General features: G+C 44.0%; 2 protein-coding genes across 5 annotated transcripts in view; both read right to left on the reverse strand.

The window, feature by feature from the left end:
* Positions 1 to 1,597: 1,597 nt before the first annotated feature.
* Positions 1,598 to 6,270, reverse strand: LOC126984644 (uncharacterized). The gene is made up of 2 exons (XM_050838508.1): positions 5,698 to 6,270; positions 1,598 to 5,445 (listed from the first exon to the last, which is right to left on the reverse strand). The coding sequence occupies exons 1-2, from the start codon at positions 6,268 to 6,270 to the stop codon at positions 5,095 to 5,097; spliced, it is 924 nt and encodes a 307-aa protein (XP_050694465.1). The 3' UTR covers positions 1,598 to 5,094.
* LOC126984642 (delta-1-pyrroline-5-carboxylate dehydrogenase, mitochondrial-like) overlaps positions 1,598 to 20,973 on the reverse strand; it is a 145,125-nt gene continuing 125,749 nt past the window's right edge. The window contains exons 9-12 of one of the 4 annotated variants that reach the window (XM_050838506.1): positions 14,261 to 14,439; positions 12,300 to 12,488; positions 10,283 to 10,401; positions 1,598 to 6,899 (exon numbers count right to left, since the gene is read on the reverse strand). In XM_050838506.1, coding sequence (XP_050694463.1) covers positions 6,787 to 6,899; positions 10,283 to 10,401; positions 12,300 to 12,488; positions 14,261 to 14,439 — 600 coding nt within the window. In that variant the 3' untranslated portion in view covers positions 1,598 to 6,786. The remainder of the gene's footprint in view (positions 6,900 to 10,282; positions 10,402 to 12,299; positions 12,489 to 14,260; positions 14,440 to 20,973) is intronic. The other 3 variants (XM_050838505.1, XM_050838504.1, XM_050838503.1) reach the window with 3 other exon arrangements.

A 20,973-nucleotide genomic window follows, 5' to 3' on the forward strand; every position in this document is an offset into this window, starting at 1 on the left:
ATTCATGAATCGTTTTTGCACACATGTCAAATCCGTTCCATGTTGTTATGCTTCTGTATGGAAAACTGTATTTCTTGATGTCTCTCCTACAGTCGCTCTTCTTCAATTTCTTACCATTGCCTCTTGTCACACTTCTGTCACGTTCCACTAGGTCTTCCCTGTCCAATTTCTCCAATCCCTCTTGTATCCTGTACAATGCTATTAGGTCCCCTCTCTCTCTTCTGCTCTCCAGTGTTGTTAGTCTCAATTTCTCCAGTCTTTCTTCATAAGTATGTTCTCTCAGAGTTTCCGGTAATTTAGTCGCTGCTCTTTGTATTCTTTCCAACTTTCTAATTTCTTTCTTCAATCTAGGTGACCACACTAATGCTGCATATTCCAGTCTTGGACGTATCATCGATGTTATTAGTTTCTTCACCATTTCTTTGTCTAAATATGTAAAAGCTGCTTTTATGTTTCTAAGAAGATTGTATGTTTCCCCAGTTATCCGGTCTTTATGTTTTCCAAAGGATAACTTGTCTGTTATGATCACTCCCAGATCTTTTTCTTCATTTCTTTTCATGATTCTTTCATTACTCAGAGAGTAGTTCCCTGATATTCGTCTACTGCTCTTACCAAACTCCATCACGCTACACTTCTCTGTATTGAATGTCTTTTCCCATTTGCGTGACCATTCGCTTATTCTATGGAGATCTTGGCTCAGGGCTACACAGTCTTCTTCATCAGCCACCCTCCCCATTATTTTAGCATCATCAGCAAACATATTTATATAGCTTGTCACCCCTTCTGTCATGTCATTAATATAAATTACAAACATAATCGGAGCCAGCACCGATCCTTGGGGGACTCCACTCGTCACTTCCATCCAGCTTGATTTATTATTCCTGATTACTGTTCTCATTTCTCTCTTCGTCAAAGAGTCCATAACCCAATCCAGTATTGAACCACCCAGACCTCCAACATGATTAAATTTATATATTAATCGCTTGTGTGGTACCTCATCAAACGCCTTCTTTGAGTCCAGATACACACAATCTGCCCAACCGTCTCTTTCCTGTATTGTATCAGTTACTCTTGAATAGAAGCTGATCAGATTAGTTACACAAGACCGTCCTCCTCTGAATCCGAATTGGCTATTTGTTAATATACTGTTTTCTTCTAAATACTCCACCCATCTGTTTTTTATAATTTTCTCACACATCTTTGCTACTACACTTGTTAATGACACTGGCCTATAGTTCAACGGGTCTTCCTTACTTCCTCCTTTATGTATTGGGACGATGTTAGCCCTCTTCCAGTCTCTCGGTACCTTCCCTTGTGCTAGTGAGACATTAATCAAGTTGCTCAACTTTTCAGCTATTTGCTGGTTACACTCTTTTAGCACCCAATTTGATATACCATCCGGTCCTGCTGATTTCCTCACATCCAATTCTTCCAATAATTTTTTAACTTCATCTGCTGATGTTTGTATTCTCTCCAGACCCATGCACTCTATTCCCCGGCACTGCATGTGTGTGTGTGTGTGTGTGTGTGTGTGTGTGTGTGTGTCACTAGAAGCATAAGTAACCATAAAGAGAGGAACACAAGCATCCTTCAAGACTCTGCACTTAACTTTATTGGGTTATACAGCACTGCAACACACAAGGCCCCTGAGTGTAGTCTTTTCTGCCCTGCTGGTGCCCCGAGCGGTGACACCACAGCACCATGACCTCAGAGTACTCAACAACACGGAGCCTGTGATGAAGGTGGCCAGACTCTCCTATTCTACGGCTCTGGTTCAAACTATTATAGCTGCAGGTACTGGAGGGTCGCTGGATGGACACAACACTCCCACACCAACTGTACTGCCTCTAGAGCAGCAACTGTGACTAGACAAACACTTCTGGAGAGCCCGAGACTTAGGGTCGCTTTCACAGTCACTTTGTTTTGATCGTTACCAATGGCGGTGATCGACGCTATACTATTTCCATGTGAAACTGGCCTATGGGGTAGTGGCGGCTGCAGAGGAAGCGAGAGGTGTTGAGAGTGTGTGGCAAGGTGGTAGGCTAGGCTAACCCCACAGCCGCCACCCCATCGGCCAGTTTTACGTGGAAATACTACAGCGTCGATAACAGCCATTGGTAACGATCAAAACAAACAAAACAACTGTGAAAGCGGCCCCCACGTGAGCCAATAAAGGATTCCAGCAAGCGTGGGGGAAGTGAGGTGCAGATACAGGCAAGGAACACGGAGGGAGGGAGTCCATAACACAGCAAGCCAGGACCAGGTGTGAGTGAGTTACTGTCAGACATACGTGTTTGATAAGGCAAAAGAGGGAGGCACATGTTGCAAGGGGGGGAGAGAGAGATAGAGAGACATAGGGCCGCTTTCACAGTTGTTTTGTTTGTTTTGATCGTTACCAATGGCTGTTATTGCCGCTATGGTATTTCCACGTAAAACTGGCTGATGGGGTAGTGGCGGCTGCGGGATTAGCCTAGCCCTAGCCCCGCACCTTGCCACACACTCTCAACACCTCTTGCTTCCTCTGCAGCCGCCACTACCCCATAGGCCAGTTTCACGTGGAAAACTATAGCGTCGATCACCGCCGTTGGTAACAATCATAACAAAGAGTGATTGTAAAAGCGGCCCGTAGATAGACAGAGAGCAAGCCAAGCCTCTGAGCAGGTGTCTTTCCTTGTGCAATATCAGACAGTGCCAAACTTTTCAATGGACACAGACTGAACTAATACAGGTCTTTGTAATACAGTTCTGACACCATGCAATTCTACCCTTCTGTGCGATTGTGAGTGAGTGTGTGTATTTACCTAGTTGTAGTTTCACAGGGCCTGGGCTTACGCTCGTGTGGTCCCGTCTCCGTATCTGTATTTGTCCAACTCTTCCTTAAAGCTTTGCACACTCTTCGTCGATACTACATCCTCACTTAGTCTGTTCCAAACCTCTATATTTCTTTGCAGGAAGCTATATTTCTTTACGTCTCTCAAGCATCTTCCTTTCCTCAATTTTTTACTGTGTCCTCTTGTGTTCCTGGTGGCACTGGTGTTTATGGTGAGTGAGTGAGTGAGTGAGTGTGTGTGAGGTGGTGGGTATGTGGTGTCGGACAGTTCACAAGCCACTCTGCATCAGTCAAGTCATGTCAATTTCAATCGTGTTTCTTTCCATCTCAACTTTCCCGTCATTCACGTCCCCAAAAGTGTCAAGTTGTTTCCCTCTTCTTCTTCTTCTTTTCATTTAACATCCGTACTCTCCCTTATGGGGCTGGACGGGCTACGAGTCTCTCCCACACAAGTTCACGGTGACTAAAATAAAAACCAAACTCCAGCAACTATTAAGAAACTATGACATCTACAGCTCTTAAAATCTTCACTCTCACAGTCTCTCCTCCTCTTCTGTTCAGGCGTGTTTCTTTCTCAACTTTCTAAACCTAACTCCTGAAACTGTACACAAACTACCATGGCATCTACAGCTCTTAAACTCATCCTTGTTCAGTCTTTCATATTTTATCTATTTATTTCAAGCAGTTTTCTTTCCGTCACAACTTCAACTTCAGTGCCAAATGTTGCCAACAGGGTCACATTCACAGGAACTCAAATAAAACCATAAAATAAAAACATAACTCCTGCAGCTAAAGACACTATCTTGATATTTAAAACCCTTGCACTCACCCCTCTCACAGTCCCTCTTCCTCTCTTTTCTCAAGTGTGTTTCTTTCTCAACTTTCTAAACCTAACTCCTGAAACTGTACACAAACTATCATGGCATCTACAGCTCTTAAACTCATCCCTGGCAGTCTTTCTTAATATTATATCTATTTATTTCAAGCAGTTTTCTTTCGATTTCAACTTCAACTTCAGTGCCAAATGCTGTCAACAGGGTCACATTCACAGTTACTCAAATAAAACCTTAAAATAAAACCTTAACTCCTGCAACTAAACTTTCTGACTGATTTCGTAATATGTCGACTCTGTGAAAATCGGACACTCAGTATCGACCCGTCCCAGAAATGGAAATAAAAACTCAAACTAGCCACAGAATTGCTGATAAATACTAACAGGATGATTTTCTGTCTAAATTCATCCCCAAAATGGAAGTAGGAAGACAAGCCAGCCATAGAATCGTTAACAAAACACTAATACCACGTTTAAAATATCCCGCACATGCTTTGGTGAGTCAAACAACATTGCAAGTGACTGATTGAATGCGCACCAAGTCTAGGTAAACATCATGGACTGGTGAGTGAGACTGTATGCGAGTGACGTACAGCAAATGAGGCGTCGGGAGGAGAAGGGGCGTGAGGGACAAAGGACGTGTTTTCGACGGCACCGGGAAAGAACAAGATAAAAGTTGCAAGGGAAAAATGACCCTTGGAACATCAAATCCAAGGTCGCTTTTCCTATGCAACTTAAGTCTTGTTCTTCCTGGGATGTGAAGGTTGACTTTCCCAGTACAAACTAGACAAAAATGCAAGGGAGAAAGTGACTCGGAACACCAAATACAAGGTTGATTTTCCTATGCAACTTAAGTCTTGTTCTTCCTGGGATGTGTAGGCTGACTTTCCCAGTACAAACTAGACAAAAATGCAAGGGAGAAAGTGACTCAGAACACCAAATACAAGGTCGCTTTTCCTATGCAACTTGTGTCTTTTTCTTCCTGGGATATGAAGGCTGACTTTCCCAGTACAAACTAGACAAAAATGCAAGGGAGAAAGTGACTCAGAACACCAAATCCAAGGTCGATTTTCCCGTGCAACTTGTGTCTTGTTCTTCCTGGGAGGTGTAGCGTGACTTTCCCAGTACAAAGCAGGAAAAAAATGCCCCTAACAAGACACAAGTTGCAAGGGAAAAATGACCCTCAGAACACCAAATCCACGGTCGCTTTTCCTATGCAACTTGTGTCTTGTTCTTCCTGGGATGTGTAGCGTGACTTTCCCAGTACAAAGCAGGAAAAAAATGCCCCTAACGAGACACAAGTTGCGAGGGAAAAATGACCCTCAGAACACCAAATCCACGGTCGCTTTTCCTATGCAACTTGTGTCTTGTTCTTCCTGGGATGTGTAGTGAGATGTTCCCAGTGCAAGGCGGGAAAAAATGGCTCCATCCCTTACACCCCTTCCTCACCAGACGCCTCAAATGACCAACTGAACAAACACTGCCTCACAAAACAGACGTCAAGGCAAGTGAGGTAACAGGGAATATCAGGCTCAACACGGCGAGTCAGGCACCGCTCCTCTTGTGTGGTGACGGTTATGAAGCGAGTGAGTGTGGGTGACTCGTGACGACCGTGTGGGCCAGAACAGAAAGTAAAAGTGTCCGTTAAATTAAAGTGTATATTGCATTTTCTTACGGTGGTACAGACGAGGGGTCGTATTATAAAACATTTCATTGCCCAAGAACATATATTTGCCAAGGCCTTCGTCGGAGTTTTGTGCATTTCCAGGAGTAGTTTTATGGCCTTGGTGTAAGTTTGACATTTCATCGCTCAAGAACATATATCTTTCATTGGAGTTTTGGGCATTTCCAGGAGTAGTTTTATGGCCCTGGTGTTAGTTTGACATTTCATCGCCCAAGAACATATATCTTTCGTCGGAGTTTTGGGCATTTCCAGGAGTAGTTTTATGGCCTTGGTTTTAGTTTGACATTTCATCGCTCAAGAACATATATCTTTCGTTGGAGTTTTGGGCATTTCCAGGAGTAGTTTTATGGCCTTGGTGTTAGTTTGACATTTCATCGCCCAAGAACATATATTTGCCAAGGCCTTCGTCGGAGTTTTGTGCATTTCCAGGAGTAGTTTTATGGCCTTGGTGTAAGTTTGACATTTCATCACCCAAGAACATATATCTTTCGTTGGAGTTTTGGGCATTTCCAGGAGTAGTTTTATGGCCCTGGTGTTAGTCTGACATTTCATCACCCAAGAACATATATTTGCCAAGGCTTTCATCGGAGTTTTGGGCATTTCCAGGAGTAGTTTTATGGCCTTGGTGTTAGTTTGACATTTCATCACCCAAGAACATATATCTTTCGTTGGAGTTTTGGGCATTTCCAGGAGTAGTTTTATGGCCTTGGTGTTAGTTTGACATTTCATCACCCAAGAACATATATTTGCCAAGGCTTTCGTCGGAGTTTTGGGCATTTCCAGGAGTAGTTTTATGGCCTTGGTGTTAGTTTGACATTTCATCGCCCAAGAACATATATTTGCCAAGGCTTTCGTCGGAGTTTTGGGCATTTCCAGGAGTAGTTTTATGGCCCTGGTGTTAGTTTGACTCTTCCTCTGTACCATGAACCTAAAAAACACTCATTAGAACCCGACTGACCCCCTCTTTGACCTTTAGATATAGCTGATGTGAGAAGCAAAAGTGTCTTACAATATCGACCTAGGAGTGTGGGGGAACGTGATTATCTTGGAACCCAGTACACGTGGAGAAGCGCGCACACACACACACACACACACACATTTCTCCGGGAGTGCAAATAATATGACCAACGCTTGAGAAAAGATGTCCCTCAAAGACTGATTAAAAATTATCTCGTCACCTGAAGCAAGTAACTCAAATTAAGGTGTTCTATTGAAGAGAGAGAGAGAGAGAGAGAGAAAATATACAGGAATGGAAACAACACTGCCCTACATCACACACACACACACACACACACACACACAGTCACCACCCTCACCACCACCATCACACACACACACAACAACAACAACGACAGGCATCACCACCATCACCACAACGTCATCACCGGCAGCGTCAATCACCGGACCGGCGTCGTCATCACCACCGGCGTCGACATCTCCTTAACCCATGTAGGGATACTTCACATCCTTCAGCGGCACCATCGTCTCCTTCACAGCTTGCGGCGATGTCCACTTGAGGGCGTAGTGGACCCCCCCGGCCTTGTCATTGGTGCCTGGAAGAGTGGATTTGATGTTATTTATTTTTTGTGGCAATGGGAGCACGGAGGAGGGAGGAGACCGGCTGTGAGACTGAGGAAGACTTGGAGACACTGTGTGGAGGAAGACATGAGGAGGAGGAGGAATGCCCAGGAGGAGAGGGTGGGAGGAGAAGAAGAAGAAGAAGAAGAAGAAGAAGAAGTAGAAGAAGAAGAGGAAAAAGAAGATGAAGAGGAAAAAGCAGAAGAGGAAAAAGCAGAAGACGAAGAAGAAGAAGAAGAAGAAGAAAAAGATGAAGAAAAAGCAAAGACAAGAAGAAGAAGCAGAAGAAAAAGAAGAAAAAGCAAAGAAGAAGAAGAAGAAGAAGAAGAAGAACCAAAGAAAAAGAAGAAGAAGCAGAAGAAGAAAAAGAAGAAGAAGAAGAAGAAGAAGAAGAAGAAGAATCAAAGAAAAAGAAGAAGCAGAAGAAGAAAAAGAAAAAGATGAGGAAAAACAGAAGAAAATGCAGAAAAAAAGAAGAAAAAGAAAGAAGAGGAAGAAAAGTTATCTCAAATTCATCTCTTCCTACATTTTCCCCTCACAGCAATGGAAGGAGTAGTTTTAAGATCCTTTTAGATTCCCTTCATTTTCTCTAACGCTTCCTCAACTGCCTCACCACAGCTGCTTGCCAATACAACACAGCATTATAGAAAGTTGAAAGAGTGATAAAAATGCCCACAGCTGCTTGCCAATACAACACAGGATTATAGAAAATTCAAAGAGTATGATAAAAATACCTACAGCTGCTTGCCAATACAACACAGGATTATAGAAAATTCAAAGAGTATGATAAAAATACCTACAGCTGCTTGCCAATACAACATCTGAATAAAAAACAACACAGGATTATAGAAAGTTAAGAAAAGGCACAGTAAAAATTCTAAATAAAAACTAAACAGTGCATTAGAAGCAAGCCTACAGGGGATGGGGTACACCAGCCTCCTGTCATTAAGCCTTAGACAGTGGTGGAACTCTATGCAGACGATCCAAAATTCAGTCAGCTTCGTATGGCAGAAATATAACAACACTTCCAGACTGCAGTAGAATCAATATATAGATGATTGTTAACCCGTCTGCTGCGATTGGCATGGATTTCGCCTTCACTGGTAGCCTGGTAACATATACTCCCATGTCTTTCTCTGCCTCTGTGGTGGATAGTGGAGTGTTTCCCATGTGGTATTGGTGTGCTGGATATCCCTTCACTGGTAGCCTGGTAACATATACTCCCATGTCTTTCTCTGCCTCTGTGGTGGATAGTGGAGTGTTTCCCATGTGGTATTGGTGTGCTGGATATCCCTTCACTGGTAGCCTGGTAACATATACTCCCATGTCTTTCTCTGCCTCTGTGGTGGATAGTGGAGTGTTTCCCATTTGGTATTGGTGTGCTGGATATCCCTTCACTGGTAGCCTGGCAACATATACTCCCATGTCTTTCTCTGCCTCTGTGGTGGATAGTGGAGTGTTTCCCATGTGGTATTGGTGTGCTGGATATCCCTTCACTGGTAGCCTGGTAACATACACTCCCAGGTCTTTCTCTGCCTTTGTGGTGGATAGTGGAGTGTTTCCCATGTGGTATTGGTGTGCTGGATATCCTTTCACTGGTAGCCTGGTAACACACACTCCCATGTCTTTCTCTGCCTCTGTGGTGGATAGTGGAGTGTTTCCCATGTGGTATTGGTGTGCTGGATATCCCCTCCCAAGGTGCAGGACTTTACATTTTTCTTCATTGAATTGTAGCAGCCACTTTTTGATCCATTCCTGTAGCTTGGTGATGTCTTCTTGTAGGAAATCCACAGTCAAGGGGTTAAAACATCGATTATGCGGCGTAACTATATTTATGGTACGGTCCTAAGGTCGGCAGTGACCATATCGCCACCTTCATAAGCAGACCTCCTAAGTCCTTATTTTCTACTTCTCAGGAAATCAGAAAAGAACCGTCATCATCTCACTTGGCTTAAGATTTAGGCAGAAATGAAAAGGCGAATTCTAGAACACTCAAACCCTGAATGACGGAGGCAACTCTACAAAACTGGACGTCACATGTTGAAAAATTGATGTAGACAAAAACCTGGAAATCACTGTAAAATGAATTAGGCGATTATTTTATGAGGGTGACGATATTTAGACCATTCATTTAAGGGGGCTACTCTTCAAACACTGCCACGGTCTACAGGTTAACCAAGACCTCATGCCCCAGAGAGAGTGCCTTCCCTCGTCTGGTAGAAAGTGGTTGTTTCAAGAGGTCAGTTTCAGATGGATTGGTGGTCTGATGCTCTGGTGGATGAGTGGAAGGCATTCATGGGGTGATTATCAATGCAATTCCCACAAGCATTTATTTCCTTAACCCAGTAGCAGCGACGGGCCAAATTCGTGGCTTTACCGTGTAGCAGCGATGGGCCAAATTTGTGGCTTTACCGTGTAGCAGCGACGGGCCAAATTTGTGCCATGATATAAACCCCCCCAAAATAGATGATACATAATCTGATCACAAATGCTTTGATATATATTATGAAATGGTTTGTGTGAGGGGTGATTTTTTCTCATTTTTCTCGCTTAGAGGGACCATTAACAAACATGATCCCCGCTGCTACTGGGTTAAGGTATTTATTAGCCTGACTTGCTGTCCTTCCTTCATTTTCTCTATTCTCTGGTTCTCTTTCTCTCTCTCTTTCTCTCATATCCTTCCTCCCTTTACTTTTTTATCTCCTAAATTCCCTCCTCCTTTCCTTCCTTCCTTCCTTTCTTTCTTCCTTTCTTCCTTCCTTCCCTCCTTCCTTTCTTCCTTCCTTCCTTCATCATCCTCTCTATTCTGTGGTTCTCCTTCTCTCTCTCTCATATCCTTCCTCCCTTTACTTTTTTATCTCCTAAATTCCCTCCCCCTTTCCTTCCTTCCTTCCTTTCTTTCTTCCTTTCTTCCTTCCCTCCTTCCTTTCTTCCTTCCTTCCTTCATCATCCTCTCTATTCTGTGGTTCTCCTTCTCTCTCTTTCTCTCATATCCTTCCTCCCTTTACTTTTTTATCTCCTAAATTCCCTCCCTCTTTCCTTCCTTCCTTCCTTTCCCTCCCTCTCCTTCTCTGTCCCTCCATTTCTATAATCTTCTCTATTCTCACATTCCCTCCCTTCTTTCCTTCCTTCCTTCTTTCCTTCTTTCCTTCCTTCCTTCTTTCTTTCCTTCCTTTCTTCCTTCCTTCCTTCTTTCCTTCCTTCCTTCCTTCCTCCTTTCCTTCCTTCCTTTCTTCCTTCTTTCCTCCCTTCCTTCCCTCCTTCCTCCGTTCCTCCATTTCTATAATCTTCTCTATTCTCTGATCCCTCCCTTCCTTTCTCCTCCACCACCCACACACCCATCCTTCCCCACACTCACCTGACATCCTGGCTCCTCCGAAGGGCTGCTGTGCCACGACTGAGCCGGTGGACTTGTCGTTGATGTAGAAGTTGCCAGCGGAGTCCTTGAGGGCATCCGTCGCCTTGGCCAGCCATGCTCTGAAGGGGAATGGAAGGGGCATTGAGGAGGGGATGAAGAGGTGACGGGATGGGGGGAAGGGATGTAGAGAGGATGGGATTAGGTGGGAAGGGATGAGGGGGGAAGGGGTTAAGGGTGAAGGGATGGGGTGAAGGGGTAAGGGGAGGAAGGGATGAGAGGGGAAGGGAGGAAGGAAACATGTAAATGCAGGCAACAGAAAGCCTATTGGCTCATTACGAGGTCGCCTGCTTTGGTGATTTAATCTGCTCGACCACCACTTGGGGCTTGAGGAGCAGATGAAAGCACCTCGATGTTGAGGAGCAGATGAAAGTACCTCGATGTTGAGGAGCAGATGAAAGCACCTTGTTATTCAGTTTACTCTCGACGCAGCGAAATGACGGTCGATTCTATATTTGAAGGAGTTGATGGTATTCGCATTTACTACTTCTGAGGGAAGATTGTTCCAGTGGCGGATGACTCGGTTTGAAAAGAAACTCCTTCCAATGTCTGTGTTACATCGACACGACTGAATGGGTAAACCGTTATTTCTAGTTCTTGTGTTGGTTTACAGTCAAAGAGTTTGGAGTAATCGACATTATTGAACTTTTTCAGATACTTGAAGTCTTGAATCATATCCCCTCGTAGGCGTCTTTTCTCCAATGTAAAGAGATTGAGTCGCTTGAGTCGTTCCTCGTACGGTTGAGCCCTTAAGGTTGGAATCATCTTTGTGGCGCGTCGTTGAATCCTTTCCAGTAAATCAATGTCTTTTCTGTAATTAGGAGACCAGAACTGTACTGCATACTCGAGGTTTGGTCTTACCATGGAATTATACAAGGATAGCATCACATCTGGCGTTTTACACTCGAAGTTCCTCGCTATGAACCCGAGCATAGTGTTGGCTTTGTTGTATGCTTTTTTTTACAGTGATTCGCGTGTTTCAGGTCACTGCTGATAGTGACTCCAAGATCCTTTTCCTCCTGCATCGCTTGCAGAGGTCTCCCATTCATGATGTATGTGTCATTACTATTTCTGGACCCAATGTGCATGACTTTGCATTTGTCAACATTAAAGGACATTTGACATTTTTCCGACCATTCGATAATGTGATTGAGGTCTTTCTGAATGATTTCGCAGTCGGTCTTTGTGAGGGCCTTTCCCCCCCACCTTGGTGTCATCAGCAAATTTCGATATTGTGGATTTCAGTCCTGATTCGAGGTCGTTGATATATATGATGAAGAGAATGGGTCCCAGCACTGGCCCTTGAGGCACTCCACTAGTGACTGGAAGCCAATCGGAAGGCTGTCCGTTGAGTAGTACTCGTTGTTTTCTGTCAGTGAGCCAATCTCTTATCCACGCGATCAGATTGGCTCCAATGCCCGCCGAGTGCAGTTTCTTAAGGAGTCGCTCGTGCGGTACCTTGTCGAAGGCTTTCTGAAAGTCCAGGTATATAACATCACTGGGGATGTGGGCATCCCAGTTCTTATATATACCTTGGAAGAAGTCTAATAAATTCGTTAGTCTGGAGCGCTTGTTTCTGAAGCCATGCTGGGTGTCGGAGATTACATTATTGTCTTCTAGAAACTTAACAAGTTTGTCTCTAATAATCTTTTTGAGTATTTTTCCTGCCACTGATGTCAAACTTATGGGCCTGTAGTTTAATGCAACGCTTTTGTCTCCTTTTTTGAAAATCGGTGTTACGTTCGCCATCTTCCAGTCTTCCGGGACCTTGTTCAGTTGAACTGACCGGTTGAATATGTTAGTGAGTGGTTGAAGTATTTGTTGTTTAAGCTCTTTTAATAACCGCGGGGACAAACTGTCGGGTCCCGTTGACTCACACAAGCCTAGTACGGCTCTTTTCCTGTATTTCACAATTATGTAAATACAACTAGGTAAATACACACACACACCCCATACCAACCTGTCCTGGGCAAAGATGGCTCCGGTGAGGGCGTAGGGCGTGGAGTGGTTGGCAATGTCGATCATCTTGTCCACATCAGCGTCGGGGTACACAAACAATGACAGCACCGGGCCAAAGATCTCCTCGGTCATGATGCGGTCGTGTGGGTCCGTTGTCTGCACCACCGTTGGCTCCACGAAGTAACCCACGCTGCAATGGGGTCAGAGGTCAGGGTCAAGGGGGTCAGTCAGCTGCTGTGGGGGTGGCTCAGTGGTATGGGGATGTGTGTAGCTTGTCATATCTATTTTTTTGTTATGTGTCATGATATGTAATTCTCTCTCTCTCTCTCTCTCTCTCTCTCTCTCTCTCTCTCTCTCTCTCTCTCTCTCTCTCTCTCTCTCTTCAGTGGTCCAGTACAACACAATTGGCTCCTTTAAAACCAAGCTTGACCGACACTTCCTCCAAGATAATATTTAATAAAGTAGAAATTATTAGGGTTGCACCGATAAGCAATTTTGCCAATTACCAATTACCGATTAATCAGTAACCAATAAGCGTCCGATACCGAATAATCGGCCGATTATTTATAAATTATAAATGTGATTAATCTTCCTTAATTACTTAACACTGGTACCACAAAGTTAAAGACATACCGTAACCCTCATGTTTACAACTTTGTTTACCACCCAACTGTCATCTCCTGTATGGAGAGCAAATACTTCTAGTAATTTGTTACTTATAATTTAGCCTTGTTTTTGTAAACATCCTGGTTTAAATATGTTAGAATTTGCCAGTTTTCTCGTTCTTGTGGTGATCCTAGATGCTACGAGAAATGGTTGTGTACAGAGAGTTTGTCAATCTCTCAAGTCTTCTACTAATTTACTGTTACACTGTGTTTGCTTACTTCTAAACTAAAGACACGCATGTTTTGATTTTCTTTTATTAGTACAAAGTATACAGTCCGTATGATTACTGCATATTAATATGAAGTAAAAACTTTATGTAGCTACAGTGGTGAAAGAGTTGAATAATGTCCCTCAATTAGGTAAAACTGAAAATGGTATAAGCGCATCTGAAGTCTGTATCTGAACGTGTCCAGTACCAGTACGGCGGGACTCGGTGAGAGTCCGTGAGACCCACGCCACAGGCTATCATTTGCCTGTCAGTCAGTCCGTGTGTCTCAGTGAGCATGTTGCCTGTGTTATGTAAGCTGGTGACGTTCCACATATTATTTCTAAAATTCATATAAGTTTTGTGGGGACGATCTAGTGATCAAGTAGTGACATAACAATGCGATATGAACTTAACACTTGCAGGACGGGTAAACGGAAACACTTACAGCAGTGGAAGGTGTTCCAGCGAGAAGTGGAAGACAGAAAGGCTAAATCACAGTGGCTTCGCATAAGTCTTGTGGGTACGATCCAGTGAGTACTGAGTAGTGACATAACAAAGGAACTTGTTTGAAATAAATGCTGTGGAAAGGTATCAGAGTTTTTTTTTAACATCACCATCCTTACATTAACATCATTAATATTGTGTTATGTACATTGTATCATAATGCCCCGACGAGCTTATTTTCCATCCTTCCTATTTCCCAACACATCCTCTGCGTGTATCGAAATAACACGAGAAATTAATCAAGACAAAGTGAGGGTATTCCCCGGCTGCCTGGGATTGAACCCGCGACCAGCGTGACGGGAGAGCCACTCCTTACCGAGTCGGCCAAAGAGGTACCCCCCTGGCTAAGTGGGTTATGGGAGGCTCGTTCATCAGGCCGTCGCCGCACTACAGTATTATAAAGGAGAAAAAATTTACTAATCTGCCCCAATTAATCAGTCAAAAGGCCAATTACCGATCAATCAGCAAAGTGGCCGATTACTTACCAATTAATCAGTGCAACCCTAGAAATTAGTCTGGACCATAAGATCTGTGTGGTCTGAATATCTATGTAAATCTCTCTTAAGTCAAGCAAGCAAGCCCACCTGTCGTCACACTTCCCCCCGGCCAGGATGGTGAGGTTTGGGGAGGTCCTGGCATGCTCCACGTAGCTGCTGATCCTCTTGAAGGCCGTGCCATCAATCACTGCGCCCATGAAGCTGTCGTACTGCCGGGGGTCACCTGTCTTCAACCCCTGCAGCGTGGTCAGCATGCGCTCCTTGATCTGGGGAGGAAGGGGGAGGGATGAGGGGAGGGAAGCCATGAGGTGGAGGGATGAGGGGAGGGAAGCCATGAGGGGAGGGAAGCGATGAGGGGAAGGGATCAGGGGAGAAGGGATGAACTAAGAAAGGCACAACACAAGTCATTGATGCAAAGGTTGGAGCACACAAGAGGACTTAAGGGGAGCCTCAAGAGTGGGTGAGAGGCTTCCACACACCCACAAATGATGGCAGTGGTTTTAACCCGGTAGCAGCGGGGATCATGTTTCTTAATGGTCCCTCCAAGCGAGAAAAATGAGAAAAAATCACCCCTCACACAAACCATTTCATAATATATATCAAAGCATTTGTGATCAGATTATGTATCACCTATTTTGGGGGGGTTTATATCATGGTACAAATTTGGCCCGTCGCTGCTACACGGTAAAGCCACAAATTTGGCCCGTCGCTGCTACATGGTAAAGCCACAAATTTGGCCCATCGTTGCTACACGGTAAAGCCACAAATTTGGCCCATCGCTGCTACACGGTTAAAAGCCAAATATCAGCATAGAGGGAAATAATTTAACAAGTGGAGTTCTGCTAGGCTCAGTGATGGCACCCACAATGTTTCTGGTTTGTCAATGATGTAGTGGAAGGAACAAACAGTAATGTGAACATGCTTGCAGATGACGCCAAGAAGAAGAAAGTAAAAGCTGAGAAGAATGGAGACGGAAAGTTGGAAAGTTTGGTTTAGTCGGCGCAACATCTGTGGTCGTACGCCGGAGAGAGACAGAAGGGGAAGGAATTATAGGAGAAGGGAACAGACCCCAGGAGACGGGACACAACCCCCGATTAATACCTGGTACCCATTCACTGCTGGGTGGACAGGGGCGTAGGGTATCGGAAAAGCCGCCCAAATTTTTCCACTCCGCCCGGGAAAGAATGGAGATGGAGCTGCTGGGTCATTTGAAGACTTACAAATGGAGTCAGGAAAAGGAAATAAAGTTAACGCGAAAAGATGCAAGTTATTCAAAATGGGTAAAGTACAATATATCACACAAACAAGGGAGAAAGACTTGGGAGTGTTGCTCCTGGATAATCTGCTGCCTGGAAACACATAAGCAAGATTGTGGGAGACTTCTAAACTGTGGAGAGACATGAGTTGTCTTTTGATGCCTGGGTGAGGATATGAGAAGGATGGATACCAGGGAGGAGAGAGAAGGATAGGAGATGAAGAAAATGGCAAGGGTTTTAATGCGTCCCTACGAGCATAGTTCCCACATTAATAGAAACAAACAAGATAAGGAGAATTCAGAGAGCAGATGAAGAAATTGACAAGGGGTTTAATGCGTCCCTAAGAGCATAGTTCCCACATTAATAGAAACAAACAAGATAAAGAGAATTCAGAGAGCAGATGAAGAAATTGATAGGGGGTTAAATGCGTCCCAAAGAGCATAGTTCCCACATTAAAAGAAACAAACAAGATAGAGAATTCAGAGAGCAGATGAAGAAATTGACAAGGGGTTAAATGTGTCCCAAAGAGCATAGTTCCCACATTAAAAGAAACAAACAAGATAAGGAGAATTCAGAGAGCAGATGAAGAAATTGACAAGGGGTTTAATATGTCCTTAAGAGCATAGTTCCCACATTAAAAGAAACAAACAAGATAAAGAGAATTCAGAGAGCAGATGAAGAAATTGACAAGGGGTTTAATGCATCCCTAAGAGCATAGTTCCCACATTACAAGAAACAAACAAGATAAAGAGAATTCAGAGAGCAGCAACCAAGGTGGACAGATTTATTGTAGAGGGAAAGGTGAAATACTTAAGTCTGGCATCCTAAGAAGAGAAAAGAGAGAAGACATGATCGCAGTGTTGAGGGCAATGAAGGGAGGGGACAGCAGAGGTGGGGTGTGTTAGTATGGGACGAGGGAGCAACTACAGAACACGAAAACAAGTTGGAAAGACAAACGGCTTAAAAAACATCCAAGAAATCCAGGGTCGTATTGTGAGATATTTCGCCGCCCAAGAACACATAACTGACAAGGCTTTCGTAGGAGTTGTGGGCATTTCCAGGGGTAGTTTTATGACCCTGGTGGTAGTCTGACCCTTCTTCTGTACCATGAACCTAGGAAACACATTTGACAAGGCTTTCGTAGGAGTTGTGGGCATTTCCAGGGGTAGTTTTATGACCCTGGTGGTAGTCTGACCCTTCTTCTGTACCGTGAACCTAAGGAAACACTCATTGGAACCCGATTGATCCCCTCTTTGACCTTTAGAAATAGCTGATGTGATATGGCAAAGTGTCTTGTAATACCAGCCAGAGTTTTGTAAAGACCCACTGAGCAGCCTGGATACAGAGGTTGTCTAATACAGAAAAATAAATGAGTTTAAAGTTTGGTTCAACAGAGACGCGGCCCCATGAGTGTAGACTATTTCCTGTATATCACAACTAGGTAAACACACACACACACACAAATATAGAGGTTTGGAACAGATTAAGTGAAGAAATAGTATCGGCGAAGAGTGTGTTAAGATTCATGTATAAGTTGGATAATTATAGATACGGAGACGGGACCACAGAAGCGTAAGCCCAGGCCCTGTAAATTACAACTAGGTAAATACACACACACACACACACACACACACACACACACACACACATACCTCAGGCCACAGGGACTCAGGGAAGTACGCGCGGGAGCAGGCGGAACACTTCTGGCCGCATACTGGCGGCGGAGCGACTGTTCCACATGGCAGATTCAGGGTCATGGAGGGGTGGACCAGATGGTAGTTCTTGCCTCCGCACTCCCCGACAAGCTTAGGGAAACTGCGGTACTTGGGGAGGTTCTGGCCGACCTGACCCCACAGCCGCTGGAATGTCCTAGGGTGGAGAGGGGAGGAGAATGAGGAGGCATGAAAATGTGCTAACACCACATTTAACCCAGTAGCAGCAGGGATCATGTTTCTTAATGGTCCCTCGAAGCGAGAAAAATGAGAAAAAATCATCACTCACACAAACCATTTCATAATATATATCAAAGCATTTGTGATCAGTTTATGCATCATCTATTATGGGGGTTTATATCACAAATTGTTGTTGTTGCTGTAAAGCCACACAATTTGGCCCACTGCTACAGTAAAGCCACAAATTTGGCTCCGTTACTGTTACTTAAAGCCACAATTTGGCCCGTCACTGCTACACGGTAAAGCCACAAATTTGGCTCACTTACATCGGTAAAGCCACAAATTTAACCCATCACTGCTACCGGTTAAACAATTTGTTGGATAGACAGACATCCTTCCTGCATTTTTTCCCATCAGTCTCCAAACTTAAGGCTATTACACTGCAAATTTTCCGTGGATCTTCCGTCAAACCACAATTTCGCTGGCGTGGTTCTCCTATTTCCGTGGTTTTCTGACGCGTCTACCCATCTTCCAAAGCTACAGTAGATTTCACCGACGACTACGGTATTACTCACCATCATCATCATCAGCAGCAGCAGCAATAACAAGAAACAAATGAGAACCACCAGCGGAAATTGTGGTTTGACTGAAGATCCACGGAAAATTTGCCCAGTGTAATAGCCCCTAAGTTTGGAGCTTGATGGAAAAAAATGCAGGAAGGTTATCTGCCTATCTAACACAAGATTGTTTAACCCAGTAGCAGCAACGGGCCAAATTTGTGGCTTTACTGTGTAGCAGCATAATGGCTGCTTGTGGCTTTACCGTAAGGGCAGCAATGACGAATTGTGTTTACCATGGCAGCCATGTAGCAAATAACTTGGCTTTACCGTGTGGCAGCAATGGGCCAAATTTGTGGCTTTACGTAGCAGCGATGGCCAAATTTGTGGCTTTAGTGTAGTAGTGACGGGCCAAATTTGTGGCTTTACCGTGTAGCAGCGACAGGCCAGATTTGTGGCTTTACTGTGTAGCAGCGACAGGCCAAATTTGTGGCTTTACCGTGTAGCAGCGACGGGCCAAATTTGTGGCTTTACCGTGTAGCAGCGACGGGCCAAATTTGTGCCATTATATAAACCCCCAAAATAGATGATGCATAAACTGATCACAAATGCTTTGATATATATTATGAAATGGTTTGTGTGAGTGATGATCATTCTTGCACCCACAGTCCTCAGTCTTGCCCACCAGATGTCTCTCTCCAATACTTGTCCATTCTACTGATCTATTTCACTAGTGGTCTCCCTCTGACACCCTGTTCCTTAGTCCTCACCTTGTATACTCTTTCCACAAAAACAGTCATCTTCATTCTTGCACACACAGTCGTCCTCAGTCTTGCCCACCAGCTGTCTCTCTCCAATACTTGTCTCTTTCCACAAAAACAGTCATCTTCATTCTTGCACCCACAGTCATCCTCAGTCTTGTCCACCAGCTGTCTCTCTCTCCAATACTCACCCATTCTACTGATCCATTTCACTGGTGGTCTACCCTTCCCATTTCTTCACAAAACACACAGGTCGGCATTATAAGACACCCTCGCATCACCAGCTATTTCAGAAGGTCAAAGAGGGGGTCAGTCGGGTTCTAATGAGTGTTTCTTCAGGTTCACGGTACAGGAGAAGGGTCACACTACCACCAGGGTCATAAAAGTACGCCTGGAAATGCCCATGACTCCTACGAAAGCCTTGTCAAATATGTGTTCTTTGGCAGCGAAATGTCTAGTAATACGACCCACAGTCATCCTCAGTCTTGCCCACCAGCTGTCTCTCTCTCCAAACTCACTCCTCCATTCTATTGATACATGTTACTGGTGGTCCTTCCCTCACACCCGAGTCTTTCCCTCACATACTCACCTCACATTCTCTCTTCACACACAAAATCGAGCAAATTAGTGGTGTCGTTCAAATCCTCCCTCTCCCATGAACTCCCTCCCTCCCCTCCCCTTCCCTCCCAGAAACCCATATCTCTTCTCTCCCTTCTCTCTCCTCTCCCTTTCCTTCCCTCCCTCCCATGAACCAACTCTCGCTCCATCCCTCCTCTCCCTAAAACTTCCTTTCTCCCTCCCCTTCCCTCCCACAAACCAACATACATATATATATATATATATATATATACATATATATATATATATATATATATATATATATATATATATATATATATATATATATATATATATATATATATATATATATATATCTCTCTCTCTCTCTCTCTCGCTCTTGAGGAGATCTCCCCCAGGCTACTAATGATTCACTGTTTGTTATCCACAGGTACGAATCCACGCCACCACGGTCTGAGGAACTCCTGGAGAAGTACCGTAGGCTCATCCAGCAGTATAAGACTAAATCCCTAACATTTTGATTTCAGGAGTTCTACCACGACTTGGGCGGAGAGCGACTTTTCAGTAAGGCCTTCAGCCTAAACAACCGCTTACAGACTCTTTGTAGGAGCTTGACGGAGTTCCTAAACGCATGGGACAATTTCTATGGACAAAATGAACTTTTCCACAGGGACGGATTGCACCTTTCTCCCATCAAGGCAGCCAGACTCGGAAGGCTCCTCAACGAAGCAGTGCGTGCATCCGAAAAAAAAAAAACGGCCACGCCCCTCCACCCACCCGTGTAAATAGACGCCAAGCATCGAGAACAAACCCGTAACCGTGATCCCGCAAGTACCACCACCTGTATTACCAAGCCTCTAGATAACTTAAAATCCTTAGTTTCAATGCGGTAGCCTAAGAAACAAATTTGATGAACTGAGATGTCTTGCTTTAACAGAAAATTTTGACATAATTGTTATAACCGAAACATTTATCGACACCACAAATATTGATTTAAGTTCCGAATACAACATAGATGGCTACAGACTCTTCAACAAAGATCGTGTAAATCAGAGGCGGTGGCCGCCTTTATGTCAAAAGCTATTTGCAACCCACCGACAAAACACCGGGAAACAGTAATGCTGAACATTTGTGCGTGCAGTAAACATTGCAAAGTCAATTTAAATATATCTGTCACCTACAGACCTCCCAAGCAATCACCGATGACGACCTTGAAATGTACAGCGTCTTAAGGCAGTCACTTAATAACAACGACTCACTGATATTAGAGACTTTAACTCCCCATATCGACTGGGCGATACTGTCAGGTACAGAAGGGTCACATAGAATGATCAATTTCTAGAAGAAAATTATCTAAGCCAAATGGTTTCTGAGCCAACTCGACAAAATAATATACTCAACCTTGTTATAACGACCCAAGATAACCTTGTCAGTAGTGTCACGGTGTAGGAGAACACCTCGGTTCTTGCGATCATAAATTAGTGCGCTTACATTAAAGCTCAATCATCAGTGATGAAAATAAAGCAAAGGTGCCCAATTTCAAAGAGCTAACTTCAGAAATCGACAAAAACTAACAGAAATACAACTATCAGATGACGGTAACGAGAGGAAGCCTGGCTAAGTTTAAAATCACTTACTCACTCAGCAGAACACATTCGCCCCTTGAGCGAAGCGAATTAACACTAATAAAGCCCACCGTGGTTTAATGGCGAAATTAAACAATCAGTCAATGAGAGAAAATTGTTTTACAGGTTA

Source organism: Eriocheir sinensis, chromosome 57 (assembly GCF_024679095.1).
Source record: "Eriocheir sinensis breed Jianghai 21 chromosome 57, ASM2467909v1, whole genome shotgun sequence".
In the NCBI taxonomy this organism is placed as follows: domain Eukaryota; kingdom Metazoa; phylum Arthropoda; class Malacostraca; order Decapoda; family Varunidae; genus Eriocheir; species Eriocheir sinensis.